Raw genomic sequence first — 16,990 nt, 5'->3', positions numbered from 1 at the left:
GCCTTCCCCACCCCACACTGGGGCTGTTCTTATGGATCCAGCCTCGGATCCTTCACTTTCTTCCCCGTGTCAGTTCCCCTCATGCATAAGACTGCTCACGCCCTGGAAGTTTGAGAATTTATTAGGCACAGAGGGTGACTGGAGCAGAGTTACAAAATGGCTGTTAGCTTTCCTTCAAGCTGGAGAGAAGTTGGTGTTTTTCTTGCCTTCACCCTTTAAGGCTGCATTCGAATGGCCCCATCCAGCCGGATGACCTCTCCATTCAAGAATGGGTTCTCAATTATGGCCTGGACCATATGAGCGTATTCAGCAGGGTCACCTAGTCGGCTGGGGAAGGGCACCTGGCTGGCCAAGAAGTTGCGCACTTTCTCTGGAAGGGTGGTAAGCAGTGGGGTGGCAAACAAACCTAGATGAAAGCACCAAAATCAAAGGTTCATTTCTGTTCTCATAGTCGCTTGGTTCTTCCTCACCCTAGCGCTAAGCTGCAGATATTTAGGTAGTGGGCACCTCCTCTCATCTGTCTACAGATCCCACCCAACTCTAGGGATGGCAAGAGAGAGAAAGAAATGTCTACCTGGAGCAATTGTCATCACACGGATGCCTATGGGAGCCAGGTCACGAGCAATGGGCAGTGTCATGCCCACTATGCCCCCTTTGGATGCAGAGTATGCAGCTTGTCCAACCTGGAAAAAAGAGTGGAGATCATAGGTGGGAGACACACACACCCCCCCCCCCCGCAAGTCATTCAAATAAGAACTTTGCCTCCATCCACATACCTGGCCCTCAAAGGCAGCCACACTGGCAGTGTTAATGATAACTCCACGTTGGCCTCCCTGGTCTGGTTCATTCTGACCCATCTCCCCAGCAACCAAGCGGATCACATTGAAAGTGCCTATAAGATTCACCTGGAGGGCGGGTAGAACCATGATGTGGGATCTAAGGCAGAGGCTGCTTTGTGTTTGCTTAAAAGCTGAGTACCCACAGCCGGACATTTCTTAGTCCTACCCCTGGAGATCTACCAAGGCCTTACATTGAGAACCCGCTGGAAGTCTTCCAAGGTATGCACCTGGTTCTTCTTTTGGTTGTATGTCTTAATGGCCACTGCAATACCTGCACAGTTGACAGCCACATCTATGCGGCCAAACTTTTCTTTTGCTAGAGTCAAAGCTGCTTGTACATCCTTCTCAGAGGTCACCTTGAAAGGGAGACATGAAGGAAAGGTATTCATTTCCTGGCATACACACACCACTAAACCTAGAGAGGAGGGCAAGCCCAGTCCTTGAATGGGAGCAGAATTGTGTGAGCAAAAGGGAGGCCAAGAGAGAGTTGTGCTAAAACAAGTGAAGCGAGTAAAAGGAAAATGGTGGGGACTACAGAAAAGTACTGCAAAGTATTTTTCCAATCTATACTCTTTGGATTCCTATGCCCCTGGTAATTCTCAGCTGCTATGGATCAGGGCACTATACAACCTTGTTTTGCTTTTTTCTTTTGCAGTATTGACAATTAAACTGAGGGGGTCTCGTACATGCTAGGCAAGAACTCTACCACTGAGCTATATTCCGATACAACCCTGTTTTGAGAATTGCTCACAGGAACATGAACTAGCTTTTTTTTTTTTAAAAAAAAAAAAAATCCCTTCCTGTGCAGTTCAGGTTTTTCAACTCTGTAAATATATAATCACTGGGCAGATAGGCATTTCCAACTGTTCATATCTCCTCCAGGAAATTCTGGTGTGCCCAGTCCTCGTCGCCATTCTGCTGAGCCCTGGCTTTAGAGTTCTTATTGCAGGTGCCCTCGTGTGCTCAAGGACTCAGGTCAAAAGCTGACGGGCGATGGATTCACCACCGGACATTTATTTGTATGTATGTATGCAGGCATGTTTGTGCCAGGGCACTCGGGTGGAGGTCACAGTCAGTTCTTTCCTCATACCATGTAGGTCCTGGGGATCAAACTCAGGTTGTTACAGATGGCAGCAAGTGCTTTTACCTGGCAACCCCCCCCCCCCCGACACCACTTTTATGGGAGAAGCCCCACCCCCCCGAGTTTCCTCGTGCACACTCTGGCGGAGTCGTGACTCACGTTGGCTGGGGCAAACACGCAGCTCTCTCCTAACTTCTTGGCTTGGGCCTCACCCCCCGAGTTAGGTAAGTCCAGAAGCACCGCTGTGGCCCCCTGTCCCACCAGTCTTTCGGCCGTAGCCAGGCCAAGGCCCGAGGCTCCTCCAGTTATTAGTGCCACCAGGCCCTGTGAAGAGGTACAAGGTAAACTGCTGTGGTCCAACCCCCCCCCCTTTTCACTTGCCAGTTCCCGAATTCTGCGAAGAAACAGGATAGTCAATGACCCAACGGTGCTTCCTCTCCTCCCCGCTGAGACCGCGGGGAGGGGAGGCCGGGGGTGGGGGGGTAGGGGGTGGGGGGGCGTGTCTCATCCCAGGCGTGTTTCCCTGCGACCCCTCACACACATGTGCAGTTGAACGTTGAACCCGATCGCCAGAAAACGAGGCCCGGAGAAGCAGGACCCTTTTCCCCAGGCACCCATCTCTCCTCTCTAGTTCCTGCCCGTGCAGTCCTAGCCTGCGCAAAAACAAACGTTAGAGGCACAGAGCAGTCTACCTTCACGCTCCGACACGCCGCAGCCATCTTGCACAGGTCTCGCCACCAGAGGAGGGGTTTCAAGTCTCTTTGGCACAGGCGCTCGCTGATTGGCCGGCACAGAGCCGCCTACTGGGGCGGGGAGCAGCGGCACACGCGGGGTGTCGTGGGGGAGGGAGGGGACGGGAGGGGAGGGGAGGGGGGAGGACAGGGCGTGGCCTGCTGCGTCCGGACCTTGGCAAGGGAAAAGCCGTGGACTCGGTCTGAGGAGCGTTTCGTTGGTAGAAAGAGCCTAGTGGCCCCTGCATGGGATCACCACCCCTTCACCCCGCTCGCTAGCTGGCCGTTTGGCATGCAGCCAGCTGCAGCAGAGGAAGACCGGGCAAAGATAGAAACCCAGCCCTTTCTCAGTAAAGCTTTCAAGTGTTAAGTGAAACCGATTCCTAGCTGCCAGGTTCTACCGGGTACACAGAGAAATAATACAAGGTCCGTGCTTCCCAGGAGGACACAGTTCATTTGGAGAAAGATAAAATTACAGGACAGACAACGAAAGGGGCTGATTTTTTTTTTTTTTTCGGTGACAGAACCAAACCCCAAGGCTCTGTACCTGTTACGCAAGTACTCTACCACGGAGCTACAAACAGCCCAACTACAGATTCCAGAATACTGAGCTGAGGACAGGGAAAGGAAGATTCTGAGATACAGAGGAGCGGCCGCAGAGAGAAATACGTTGAGGCAAGGAGAGAGAGGCCAGACAACAACACACTTCGTGCCTGTGGGTGGAGAGGGTCATTGGGAGCTAAGGATAGGAGGCAGGCATTACGAAACAGGTATTTCTGAGAAGCAAACTCACAGAGACAAGAGCGTCTCTCATCGCCTCAGCCTTTGCTATGTTCCTGTGTTCGATGCCCAGATCGTACACTGGAGATTGGGCAACATCCAGAGACTGTTGTTAAAAACTTAGGTCTCTAGTCACTCTAGATGAGCTTTCAGCCAATATCTCAATTAGAATCTTTAGGATGGACATCTAATCTGTCTTTGATCCATGTTTTTTCTCAACCCAAAGTCTTCAGGCCCACAAATCTCAGCCTACACTTTCTGCCTGCAACTGTACTGTGCTTTAATATGTTAAGTATTCTCCCATGGACTTCCCTCAAGGACGACTGGCTGTTGACAGCCAGTATACCTATATTGATTTTCACTACTTTATCAAAGGGTTTAGCACCCACTCACAATCTTTTAACGTGTGTGTGTGTGTGTGTGTGTGTGTGTGTGTGTGTGTGTGTGTGTTTATACTGTGTGGGGAGTCCAAGGGCAACTGTAGGAGTTGGTTTTCTCCTTCCATCATGTGGCTTCTGGGAGTCAAACACAGATCATCAGGCTTGAGCCGGTTCACCAGTCCCAGGCTCACAATCTAAATGCTTGGGTGAAGTGTTCCCATCAACTGTGACCCTAGCAGTCTTGAGACCATGCTGCTTTACTTACATAGCCAATTTCAGGCTAGCCAGCCAGGAGTAGACTACATGGTGAGTCCCTGACTCAAAAAAAAAAAAAAAAAAAAAAAAGCAGTTCTCCTACTGGGACTGAATTTTTTTTTTCGAGACAGGGTTTCTCTGTGCAGCTTTGGAGCCTTGCCTGGATCTCGTTCTGTAGCCCAGGCTGGCCTCAAACTCACAGAGCTCCACCTGCCTCTGCCTCCTGAGTGCTGGATTAAAGGCATTTGCCACCACCCCCACCTCCGGCTGAATTTTAAGAGAATAAAGAAAAGGGTAGCATTTTTCACTGGCCTCATATACTTTCTTCATTTACAGTGGCCTCTTGTGTTCATTTTTGCATTCACCTGTTCCTGCATGGCTGCTTTTTTTTCATACAGAAATAAAGTAAAATAATACCTCCCAAGAGGGGTCCTTTCAGACCACTCAAGCTGTAGCCACATCACCACTATATAGTGCATATTTGAATCTCTGCATAGCGTTTAGAAATCCATCTATTTCCTTCAGAAAGGAAGGTACTGATTTTGGGTGGGTGGGGGCAGGGTCTCTCACTCTGTAGTTCAGGCAACTCACTACATAGACCAGGCTGGCCTAAAATTTCCAGGAATCTTCCTCAATCCTCCTACTTGAGACTGCTGAGTACTAGGATTATAAGTATGAGCCACCATACCCAGCTTTTTTTTCTTTCTTTCTTTTTTTTTTTTTTTTCCAAGACAGGGTTTCTCTGTGTACCTTTGTGCCTTTCCTGGATCTCACTTTGTAGACCAGGCTGGCCTCGAACTCACAGAGATCCTCCTGGCTCTGCCTCCCGAGTGCTGGGATTAAAGGCATGTGCCACCACCACCGCCGCCGCTGCCGCCGCCGCCGCCGCCGCCGCCGCCGCCGCCACCACCGCCGTCGCCGCCGCCACCGCCAGATCCTCCTGGCTCTGCGAGTGTTGGGATTAAGGGTATGCACCGCCCGGCTCCTTATCCAGCTTTAAAAGTAAATTAATTAGGGGTTGGGAATTTAGCTCAGTGGTAGAGCGCTTGCCTAGCAAGCACAAGGCCCTGGGTTCGGTCCTCAGCTCCGGAAAAAAAAGTGAATTAATTAGTTACTAATTAATTAATCTGTACATGTATGTCTGATCGTTTGCATGAGTTTACATGCACCACATTCATGTGGGAACCCTCAGAGGCCAGAAAAAAGAATCTGATCCTTTGGAACTGGAGGCACAGATAGTTGTGAGCCACGATGTAAGTGCTAGGATCCAAACCTGGATACTCTTACAGGGCAGTAAGTACTCTTACCCTAAACCATCTCTCCAGCACTCACCTCTTCTCTCTCTCTCTCTCTCTCTCTCTCTCTCTCTCTCTCTCTCTCTCTCTCTCTCTCTCTCTCTCTCAAATATTATTATGGTCCAGCCTAGTAATCTTCTTCCCAGGGGCCCAGAAGAGAAGCTACAAATAAGTGCAAATTATTTTCAGGAAAAGAATCTAAGTACACCGAGCTCATTCATCTATCTACTTTATTCCTCTGGGATAACATCCTAGCTACACAGCTTCAGTTCTGCTCTGTGCCTAACTCCTTTCTTGCCTGATTTCTCTCTACTTTTATCTGCTGTCCCTTCTATGCTCTATCTTTTTTTTTTTTTTTTTTTTTTTTTTTTTTTGGTTTTGGTTTTGTTTTTTCAAGACAGGGCTTCTCTGTGTAACTTTGCACCTTTTCCTGGAACTCACTTGGTAGTCCAGGCTGGCCTCAAACTCACAGAGATCTGCCTGGCTCTGCCTCCCGAGTGCTGGGATTAAAGGCGTGCGCCACCACCGCCCGGCTCTATGCTCTATCTTAATTCTCTCATCTTAATTCTGCCCCATGTTGGTCTTTCTCATCTCATTCTTACGCATCCCATTCTTCCCCATCTGGCTCTTCCTCATCTTCCATCTCATTCTTCTAGTTCTCCATCTAGTTCTCCAGTCAAAATCCTTTCTCAATCTCTGAGGTTTACAGTTATATACCCATGCAATAGCAGTGCTCTAGCTAAAGCAAGGTCACCAGGCTTGACTTCTTACAGAGTCATAAAGGCAGACAAGAGTTTTCCTCAGGCAGTGACCGTCAGGCTTTCTTTTACAACCCAAAAAGGGAGTGGTAAAGGAGGAGGTCAATTAAGAGCTAAATCAGTTAATATATCAGAAAAATGGAATTTATGTGCTCAAACTACATTCCTGGAAGTGGTTAAGTAAATGTTAGGAGTCTATAATCTTAGTATAAATACCACTAAGACTGTATAAGAAAGGAGGGTCTGAGCTAATATACCTTAATTCAGGAGATCATTTGGCCTTGAATGCTTGGTAGGTATTTCAGATAAAATACACTGTTAGGAGTTCTTGGAAGTATGCATAGCATACGAGGAAATCATTGCAGGAATTGGCTAAAATATCATCAAAACTTCTTAAGCCATGGCTTGACCTTTGGGAAAGTCCTTGACATTTCCAAGTGGTAGCTTTTGTGATAGTAGCTGAATTCCATTACATTTTCCTGCGGCTTGCAGCAACTCTCTCTCTCTCTCTCTCTCTCTCTCTCTCTCTCTCTCTCTCTCTCTCTCTCTCTCTCTCTCTTTTTAAATTCCAGACTATATGGCCTAAGTTAGTCCCAAAATCACTATGTAGCTGAGGATGACATTGAACTCCTGACCTCCTACCTCTACCTTCCAAGTGGTGGGATTACAGATGGGCACCACCACATCCAGAGAGAAAGCATATTCTATATGATCTAACTCTTTATACTGCATATATTCTATACTACATAGCTTCTAAGAAAGGTCTAGGACATAGTAGTTAAACATTAAACATTTTTTTAAAAGCTGAGTGGTGGTGGCAGACACCTTTGATCCCAGTACCCAGGAGGCAGAGGCAGGTGGATCTCTGTGAGTGTGAGGCCAGTCTGGTCTACAGAGTGAGTTCCAGGACAGCCAAAGCTACACAGAGAAACCCTGACTTGAAAAAAAAACAAACTTAAAACCCCGTAAAAGGGCGGGAGAGATGGCTCAGAGGTTAAGAGCACTGACTGTTCTTCCAGAGGTCCTGAGTTCAATTCCCAGCAACCACATGGTGGCTCACAACCATCTGTAATGAGATCTGGTGCCCTCTTCTGGCCTGCATCATACATGCTCTATACATAAGAAATAAATAAATCTTAAAAAAAAAAAACCTTTAAAAGGAAAAGTTTGAAATGGCACACTGTATGAAAGAAGAAATAATCTGATAACGCTTGGTCAGGTTTTTGTCACCTAATAAGTTTGAGCTCCAAAATTTTGAAACCAACATGTTCAGAACTTTGGGAATTGCAAAACTGTTCCCAAAGGATTGTGGTGAGTTTTACTCTGATCCAACTGGGTCTTATTTGTAGAATTCATCTCCTTCTGGAAGGTAAACCTTAGGGTCTCCTGCTCATTTACCTATTAACAAGCCAGTGCCAAGAATGTAGCCTGCCATGTGTGAAGCAAATGGGAGAGTTGTTAAAACACAAATGGATTAATTTTGTCAACCCTAACTAATAAGTAAATAAATGAACACGGGCAGTTTATTGCCTAATAATGAAAACCACAGAAGCTTTTTGTTGGTTATTCCATAACCATAAACAAAAAGTACTTATAGCCAGAAGCAATGCTACACAACTATAATCCCAGCTACTCAGGAATCTAAGGAAGGAAGATGGGGAGTTAAAAGCCATCCTTGGCTACATGATGGGCTTGAAGCCAGCCTGAGTACATGAGCCCTGTCCAAAATAAAAAAAAAAAAAAGAAAAGAAAAGAAAACAAAAACAAAAACAAAAAAAAATGTGTAAGAAAAAATAAAAGACTTAAAGGAGCTGTTGGCTTGTAGCAAGAGTTCTGTAGAGTTTATTACCGTTATTCTTCAGAGCAGTGTTTTGTAGTCCTTCGTATGCTGTGAACACCTCTGGAAGCCGTGCGAAGTCTAGAGAATCCCTTCCCAGAAAAATGTATGCATTCTATAAGACAAATAGGATTATGAAAGAAACCTATACTGAAATACAATTACCAAAATAACAGAAATCCCACATCTGCAAAGTCGAAGTGTATGTGCTTTTTTTTTTTTTTTTTTTTTTTTTTTTGGTTTTTTCGAGACAGGGTTTCTCTGTGTTGCTTTGCGCCTTTCCTGGAGCTCACTTTGGAGACCAGGCTGGCCTGGAACTCACAGAGATCCGCCTGCCTCTACCTCCCGAGTGCCGGGGATTAAAGGCATGCGCCACCACCGCCGGTGTGCTTCCTTATTAGTGCATGAAATACAAATTTATGTGCCTGATCTTGTCTGATCATGGAAGCTGAGCAGGGTCGGGCCTGGATGGAAGAAGACATATGCAGTACCATATTGTACTCCAAAAATCTGGTTTCTGAGACGGGGAGATAGCCCAGTAGAGTGTTTGCTATGTGTGGTGGTTTCAGGGAGTGGCACCGTTAGAAGGTGTGGCCTTGTTGGAATGGGTGTGGCTTTGTTGGAGAAAGTGTGTCGCTAGAGGTGGGCTTGGGGTCTCAGATGCTCAAGACAAGCCCAGTGTCATCAGTCTAGCCTACCAATCTAGATGCAGAACTCTCAGCTCCTTCTCCAGCACCATGTCTGTCTGCATGCCACCATGCTTCCTGCCATAGTGATAATGGACTACACCACTAAACTGAAAGCCACCTCTAATTAAAAGTTTTCCTTTATAAGAGTTGCCATGGAGGTGGGGGGCGGGGGCGTTGGAAAGATGGCTCAGCAGTTAAGAGCACTGACTGCTCTTCCAGAGGATGTGGGTTCAATTCCCAGCACCCACATGGCAGCTAACAACGGTCTGTAACTACAAGACCTGACACCCTCATTATAGATATAAATGCAAGCAAAAGCACCAATGCAAATAAAATAAAAATAAATTATTTTTTAAAAAAAGAGTTGCCATAGTTATAGTGTCTCTTCACAGTAACAGAAAACCTAACTAAGACACTATGCAAACATTAGAACCTGAGTTTGGATACCTAGCACTCACGTAAAAAAATCAGGTACAGCCACATGTGCAAGCTCTGGATTCAGTGAGAGACCTTCCTCAAAGGAGTAAAGTGGAGAATGATAGAGGAGGACCCTTGACATCCTCCTCTGGTCTCTACATGGGCATACACACCCTCACACACACACACACATACACATACACACATACACATGTATACCTCATACACACAGGCATACCTCACACACAACTTTTAAAATCTGATTTCCTTCCTTCCTTCCTTCCTTTCTTCCTCTCTTTCTATAGGGTTTCACTATGCAGCCCTGGAACTCACCATGTAGACCAGGCTGCCTCCAAACTCACAGAAACCCACCTGCCTCTGCCTCCAGAATGTTGAGATTAAAGGTGTGAGTCACTATGTCTGGCTAAAATCTGATTTCTATTGGTGATAAAGCCACAAGAACTAATTCTACTGTAGTTTGTTATTCACACATTATCTAGAAGGATGTGGTCCATGTCTATTAGTGAAAGTGAAAATAAATAGGAAGGTTTTTCCCCCCAGACAAGTTCACAGACTCCTTGAATTTTCTCTACTGACTCCAATAGACTAGTGCTTAAGCACTATGTTTAGAGCAAATGGAAACCATTAAGTCAACGCTGCTTCTCAGTATTTCCAAAGTTGTCTCAAGGCACACCATCCATTCCTTGGGGATTAGAGAAGAGAGATCCTGTTTGAAGATGCTCTCTCTTCCCATTGGATTTGTGTTCCAGACCCTTCCACTTTCTTAAAGATTTGTACCATTAAGCATTCTCCCTTTTTATTGTATGCATTTCTGTCTCAAGATCATTAGAAAATATGGACTAAGAAGGCCTAAGTTTACATAGCAAGAACAGTAGAACCTAAAAAAATGCAACATTATGTCACAATCCTCAGTGTGTATTACCTACCAGGGGAGAGAGGGAAAAGTGATAGTCCTCATCACCACAAGGTAACCTATTTAACCCTTGTGAGAGTGCCTGCAGTTACCTCTGCAAAACCAGAGCTGCACTGGCTTTCTCTGCTGCTGAGGGGATACTGGCAAAGAGAAAGGATCCCCATGTGATGCATGCAAAGAGCATCCAAATGTGGCCTATGATTTCCAAATGAGATGAGACTCGGCTGGAATGAAGGGTTTGAACTCAGCAGGAGTGATGAGCGCTGAGAGAACGTGTGCTTAGGATGCATGCTAGCAGAAGGTTTGTCGTTGAATAAATTGGGAGTGATGGCTGAAGGAGCCTGTGTGATGCTTTCCCAGGGTCACAGGGACTTGACTGTTGCCCATATCAACAGCTCCTTTCCTTTTCCTTTGGAACCCAGGGCCTTGTACATGCTGAGCACCAGTTCTATCTGGGAGCTACATCCTAAACACTGAAGGTCATTTACCAGCCTTTATGTAATCAGAGCTTTCTTACTGCATTTGACATGGTTGATTGCTCTCTCCTCCTAGAAAATCCCATCTGTTTTCTGTGATGCCTCCCTCTCTTGCCTCTTTAGAATTCTCTCACTTCTTTCTTAGGTCCCCTCCCTAGATTCTTTTGCTTCTTCCCTCTTTTTAAGGATCTCACCCACCTTTTGCTTTTAAATATTTCCCCAGTACTCTACCTTCAGCCTACTGACTCCACTGAACTTCAGAATCATAGCCAACTATTTACTGCTCCCACATACCAAATTACTCCATCGCTTTGTCCTGAAGTAAGCTGAGTCATTGTTCCCTAAACCTGCTTTATCTCAGTTGGTAGCAATACCATCTTCCCAGGCAATCAAGTCAGCCCTAGGATTCAGGCATGCTTTATTGTTGTGGAAATTACTTTAACTCTGTAAGGATGCCTTACATTTGGTTATGTTGCATTTGTTTAACTATGTAAGGATGCATGTTCAATTATGTAAAGATGTGTTGCATCTTTTTCACCTTGCCTGCCTAAGGCACCTGATTGGTCTAATAAAAAGCTGAATGACCAATAGCTAGGCAGGGAGGGGATAGGCTGGGCTGCCTGGCAGAGAGAATAGATAGGAGAGAAGAACGAGGGGGAAAGAACAAAGACAATGAGGAGGAAAGAAAGGGACATGCCCAGGGCCAGAAGCCAGCTACTGCCAGCCAGCCAGACACTGGAGGAAGCAGGAAAGTAAGCCATAAGAACAGTAAAAAGCCCCGAGGCAAAAGGTAGATAAAGAGAAACAGGTTAATATAAGTTAAAGAAGAAATGCTAGCCAGAAATGAGCCTAAGCTAGCCCAAGCATTCATTACTAATAAGTCTCTTATGTCATGATTTGGGAGCTGATTGGTGGCCTAAAAGAATAAGCCTGGCTGGGGGTGGTGGCGCACACCTTTAATCCCTGCACTCAGGAGGCAGAGGAAGGCAGATCTCTGTGAGTTCAAGGCCAGCCTGATCTACAGAGTGAGGCCCAGGATAGGCTCCAAAGCTACACCGAGAAACCCTGTCTCGAAAACAAACAAACAAACAAACAAAAACAAAAGAATAAGCCTGATACACTTTACTTGATTCAATCAATTGCCAAGTCCCATTGATATAACTCCTAAGCATATCTTTGGTTTTTTGTTTTGTTGTGATGGTGCTGGGATTAAGCCTAGGCCTCCCCTCCTGCATGCTAGGTAAGTGTTCTGTCGCTGTGATACTTCCCAATCCCTAAATGCATCTTGGATTTGCACTTCCTTTCTCCTGCTCTCCTATAACCATCATCCAAAAGCTCTTGCCCATCCTATTTCAACAGGTCGGACTCCATCCACTGTTGTCCCTCTTAAAAAGATGCTTCAGGAAGCAAGCCAACAAAAGCTTATTCCCAAAACCCAATTTTTTTTCTTTTTTCTTTTTTTGAGCTGAGGACAGAACCCAGGGCCTTGCGCTTGCTAGGCAAGTGCTCTACCACTGAGCTAAGTCCCCAACCCCCTAAAATCCAATTTTGAAATACCTTTGCTTAAGTACCTTTGGTGATCCTCCCTTGTTTTCTTTTTGAGAGAGGTTCTCACCATGTATCCCTGGCTGGCCTGGAGTTCCCCCCTCACTTTTAAGGTTCTCCAGCGTCTGATGGATGTGGACTGTCTAACTTCAGCCAGTATGACACTATATTTTTTGGTAATAATGTATAACCTGATAAGTTCCTACAGTAGTGTGACTGTTACAGAAGGAGATCACCAAACTGCACTTGGAAAGATGGAGAATTCAGCTTTATTATTGCTCAATAACACTTGAGATAATGCTTGAAACAATAGGACCCTAATCCTTTGTCTCATTCAGTTCTTTTGTTATTGTTTTGTTTTGTTTTGGTTTGGTTTTTCAAGACAAGGTTTCTCTGTGTAACAGACCTAGCTGTGCTGAAACTTGCTTTGTAGATCAGGCTGACCTTGAACTCACAAAGATCCACCTGCCTCTGCCTCCTGAGTGCAGGGATTAAAAGCATGTGCCACCACTGCCTACCTCATACAGTTTTTATTGGCAATACAGCATCACTTTTTGCCATTTTTTTCTGATTAGTGGACTTTAAATTTTAGTCTGTGTGGTTACAGATCTCTAGCAGAAATTTTATTTTTCCCAATTTTCATTTTTTTCAAATTAAGTTTTATTTTTATTTTATATGTACAGTGTCCTGCCTGCATGTATGCCTGTACTCCACATGTATGCAGTGCCCACAAAGGCCAGAAAAGGATGCTGGATCTCCTAGGACTGGAGTTACAAATGGTTGTGAGCCACCATGTGGGTGCTAGGAATAAACCTGGGTCCTTTGGGAGAGCTACCAGTGCTCTTTATCATTATTTGATTTTTAAAAACAAGCAAGCATGTTTACAGAAACAAACAGAAAAGCCAAGGCAGTTATTTGGGTACTGTCTACTTCTCTATTTCTCAAGGCAACTGGGATATGGTTCTTGGCATAAAGAGCAAGTGCAGTTCCAAGAGACAATGTAATGTTTTGTTTTGTTTTGTTTATTTTAAGACAGGGTTTATCTGTGTAACTGTCCTAGCTGTCCTGGAACTCACTTGGTAGCCCAGGCTGACCTTGAACACACAGAGATCCGCCTGCCTTTGCCTGCCAAGTGCTGGGATTAAAGGCATGCACCGCCACCACCTAGCTGAGACAATGTAATATATTTTATCCTCAATCAAGGCTACAGTCCTGCTTAACTCTTTCCTACCATTTAGCTTTCCTTTACCTTTTTCATTCTACAATAAGACTTAACCCACTTTTCCTTCTGTAGCATTACCAGATAAACATATGGTGCAAATCTCTGTGTGCCTCGTATTTTTTATTGTCAAATCGAACAGTTCTACCCCACAAATGACTCCCAGGATAGTGAGATACTCCTCAGGCACCTACAGCTCCATATGCCTGCCGCTGAGCCAGCACCCACCCTCCTGAAAGACTGGAGATCTAGTTTGACCTCTATCCACATTAAGCAATAATACAAGGCTCAGTGCATAAGAGAATGGCATTGTTTGCTCAGTGAGTAGATGCATCTGAATGATACTGCAATAAGCCTGCATCCTCTGGTGGACTCAGTAAATGTCCCAATCAGTATACAGTATAAATCCCACCTACAATCCGCCCTCCCTTCACGACCGTGGAAGAATCCTTTCATGCTTTCCATACCCATCCAGGTAGGCAGTCTGGAAAGCTGGGAATCATCTGTACACTTAGTAAAGCTGTTTCAGGACCAGCTGGGCTCTTATTTTCTTTTATTTGACTCTCTCTTTTGGTTTTTTAGAGCAACAAGGAGTGGGAGGGTGACAACTATATCCCGGACATAAGGAGGTGAGGAAAACAGCAAGGGAGAGAGTGGGGAAGAAGAAGAAAAAGAGCTATGAAGAGCCCAAAGAAAAGCAGGGGGAAACAGGTAGGAATAGTCAAGAAAGGAGAAACCAGCTGGCACCAGTATAAGGAGTGACAGATGCCTCAACCAGGAGGCGGAAGCTAGTGGGGGGAGGCTATGGCACTCTGTACAAAGCTGTTCTTTCCCTAGAACTCCTCCCCAGCCCTCCTGCTAACAGAGGTGAGGCAAAGTGGGATACTCCACCTGCTTGTGGTCAGAGGCAGATGCTGGGGCCCCCCAATTCTCCAGCTCTGGGGAGGCAGATTCTCACACAGCCCCGGCAGCCCCAAGTAGGGAGGCTAAGGGAGAGAAGGTGGTAGTTAGTAGCTTCCACTTGGTTCCAGCCCAGGGTAGAATTAGGAAAGACTCAGAACAGAATAAAAGACTGTGGGGGGAGATGAGTCTGCCTGGAAGGGGTCGCAGCTGCTTCGGAAACCCCTCCTCCCCCGCTCTTGTGGTTGGAACAACATTCAGAAATGGGGATCCTGCAAGTGGGGGTGCAAGGCTGCAAAGGCACCCTCTATCTCTGTACAATATCTTTATTTTTTATCATGTGTGTACATGATGGGGGCATGCCTACTGCAGTACACATGTCAAGTGTAGAGGACACTTTTTTAGAGCTGGTCCTCTCTTCATGTCGGGGCTCTGGGAACTGAAATGAAGGTGCCAGGCTTGTGTGGTAAGTGCCTCTACCCACTGAGCCATCTCATCTGCGCCTCAGCCTTTCTCTTTAGTTAGACCAGAGGTAGAATTTACTACAAGGTAAGGTGTAGCAGTCTCAGGAATGAGAGTGGGAAATGGGCAAACAGACCATTGCAGAGGAAGACACACTCTCAAGGGGTGGGAGGGGACAACTTCCAGGGCTACCATGGTACTGACTTACATTTTTATGCAGGCTTTATATTGTTTCCAAAGTCTTTAGAACAGACAGCTTTCCTGAGGAGTGTTTTCCTGTCCAAGTGATTGACAGGCCCCTTTGGGTTAATTTAGGGAGGGAACAATGGTATCCCTCTGGCTTTTTTTTCCCACTAGGAAGCCACAGCTAAATACTGATTTTATGACTTTCTAAACAGTTTAGAATGCCATGTCACCACACAGTGTGAAATATGACTCAGATCCTATTCCCTTTAAAAATTACATTTATTTATTTATGTGTGCACGCCATGTACATGAGGGTAGCTATGTATATGGAAGACAGACAACAACTTTAAGGAGTTGGTGTCTCCTTTGGCCATGTGGATTCCTAGAGTTAAACTATGTTCATCAGCCTTGATCAGCAAGTGGAAAGTGCCAAGACATTTCACCTGCCCCTCAGATCCCATCATTAAAAAAAGAGATAGATAGATAGATAGATAGATAGATAGATAGATAGATAGATACATACATACATACATACATACATACATACATAGATGATTGATAGATAGATAGATAGATAGATAGGTTTTTGGGGGGTCAAGTTTTCTCTGTGTAACCACCCTAGCTGTCCTGGAACTCCCTTTGTAGACCAGCAGGCTGGCCTTGAACTCACAGAGATCCACCTGCCTCTGCCTCCCAAGTGCTGGGATTAAAGGTGTGCGCCACCACTGCCAGAATCCTATTCTTTTGACCAGTAATCAGTCTTGAACTTTCAGTTCCTGGTTTTACAAGCTGCTGATGATGAGAGAAAGGTCCATCCTAGATGACCTTCAGGCTTGTTATTATGTGACTGCAATCCCTCTTTAAGAACTAAGGCCCTAAAACCATTTAGGAGATGGGCATCTAGTTGATCTGGCCACTTATGGCTGGAATGAGTCCTAGAAGGCTTTAGTGGTTCTCAACCTGTGGGTCATGACCCCTTTGGGAGTGGAATGATCCTTTCACAGGGGTCACCTAAGGCCATGAGAAAACACAGATATTTACATTATGATTCTTAACAGTAGCAAAATTATAGTTATGAAGTAGCAACAAAAGTAATTTTATGGTTGGGGGGGTCACCACAACCTGAGGAACTGTATTAAAGGGTCGCAGCATTAGGAAGGTTGAGAAGCACTGGCTTAGAGTCTCTACTCTTGCTGACTTTCAGGCGGGCAGATGATCAAGGGGGACCAAATAGATGGAGTTAGACAGCTGCCGGGTGAAGTGACAGTGGAAAACACGATGTCATAACATAGGCCAGTTAGAATGGTGATCTAGAGGGGCTTTCTAAAGGCAGGCTCTCATTTAGTCCTTGTTGCTGGCCTGGAACTCACTGTGTAGATCAGGCTAGTCTCACACACAGAGTTCTGCCTGCCTCTGCCTCCCAAGCAGGGATTAAAGGTGAGCTTCACCAAGCCCGACCCGAAGTATAAGGAAATAGGGACAGCAAGATCCTTATTGCTAAGTCTGACAACCTGAGTTTGATCCCTGGGACCTACATGGTGGAAGAAGAGAGCCGATTCCCACTCATTGTCCTCTGATCTCCACATGCAGACTGTCGCATGTGTGCACCCACCCACATACCCATGCACATAAAATTAACAAATACAACAAAAAGAAAACTCAGAAACGAAAGGCTGCATAGACTACAAAGCAGGCTTTGTAGTGAGGGAGGAACAGACAGAACACGTTTACTTATCTGCTTGTTTAAACTGGTATCTAAGGTCCCCTGTGTGGCGACTTTTCCAAAGGTTTGTATGAGGTGTTTCTTCAGAAGATCCCCCTTTCCAAGAAGATGAACACAGCTAGAAATTTGGGGGAGACTTTGATAGCATGATAAAGATAAAACAGATCCAATCTCAACCAGGTGGAGACATGCAAAGATGTTACTGGAATCTTTATTTGGTCTCTCCTTGGTTCCCTGGTCCATGTGAGCTCCATAGGAAAAAAATTCTATGAGGCACACAGAATGTAGTATAGAAGTGGGGTTTATTATGAGGTAAAGTGAGGTACTCTCAAGGATGAGAGTGAGGCAATGACTAAAGAGACCATTGCAGAGGCAGACCTCTCCAAGGCTGAGAATGGACAATAGACCAATGTTCCAACCTACATGAAAAATTTTAAGACTTTGTTAATGTGTATGTGTCTACACGAATGTATGCCATGTGTG

General features: G+C 45.5%; 1 protein-coding gene across 1 annotated transcript; it reads right to left on the bottom strand.

The window, feature by feature from the left end:
- Positions 1 to 103: 103 nt before the first annotated feature.
- LOC114683399 (3-hydroxyacyl-CoA dehydrogenase type-2) lies at positions 104 to 2,723 on the bottom strand. Its single transcript, XM_028857695.2, has 6 exons — positions 2,613 to 2,723; positions 2,080 to 2,244; positions 1,031 to 1,195; positions 777 to 905; positions 575 to 683; positions 104 to 406 (listed from the first exon to the last, which is right to left on the bottom strand). The coding sequence occupies exons 1-6, from the start codon at positions 2,637 to 2,639 to the stop codon at positions 216 to 218; spliced, it is 786 nt and encodes a 261-aa protein (XP_028713528.1). The 5' UTR covers positions 2,640 to 2,723; the 3' UTR covers positions 104 to 215.
- Between the last annotated feature and the right edge of the window lie 14,267 nt (positions 2,724 to 16,990).

Source organism: Peromyscus leucopus, chromosome X (genome assembly GCF_004664715.2).
Source record: "Peromyscus leucopus breed LL Stock chromosome X, UCI_PerLeu_2.1, whole genome shotgun sequence".
Lineage (NCBI taxonomy): Eukaryota > Metazoa > Chordata > Mammalia > Rodentia > Cricetidae > Peromyscus > Peromyscus leucopus.
This window is presented reverse-complemented; position numbering and strand designations above follow the sequence as displayed.

Bases quoted from the DNA above. Each gene is read 5' to 3' on its own strand.
- LOC114683399 (XM_028857695.2), bottom strand. From the start codon at position 2,639: ATGGCTGCGGCGTGTCGGAGCGTGAAG. The intron at 906-1,030 runs GTAAGGCCTTGG...CCCGCCCTCCAG, and splicing joins ACTTCCAGCGGGTTCTCAAT to GTGAATCTTATAGGCACTTT. The intron at 407-574 runs GTAGACATTTCT...GCTTTCATCTAG, and splicing joins TGTGATGACAATTGCTCCAG to GTTTGTTTGCCACCCCACTG.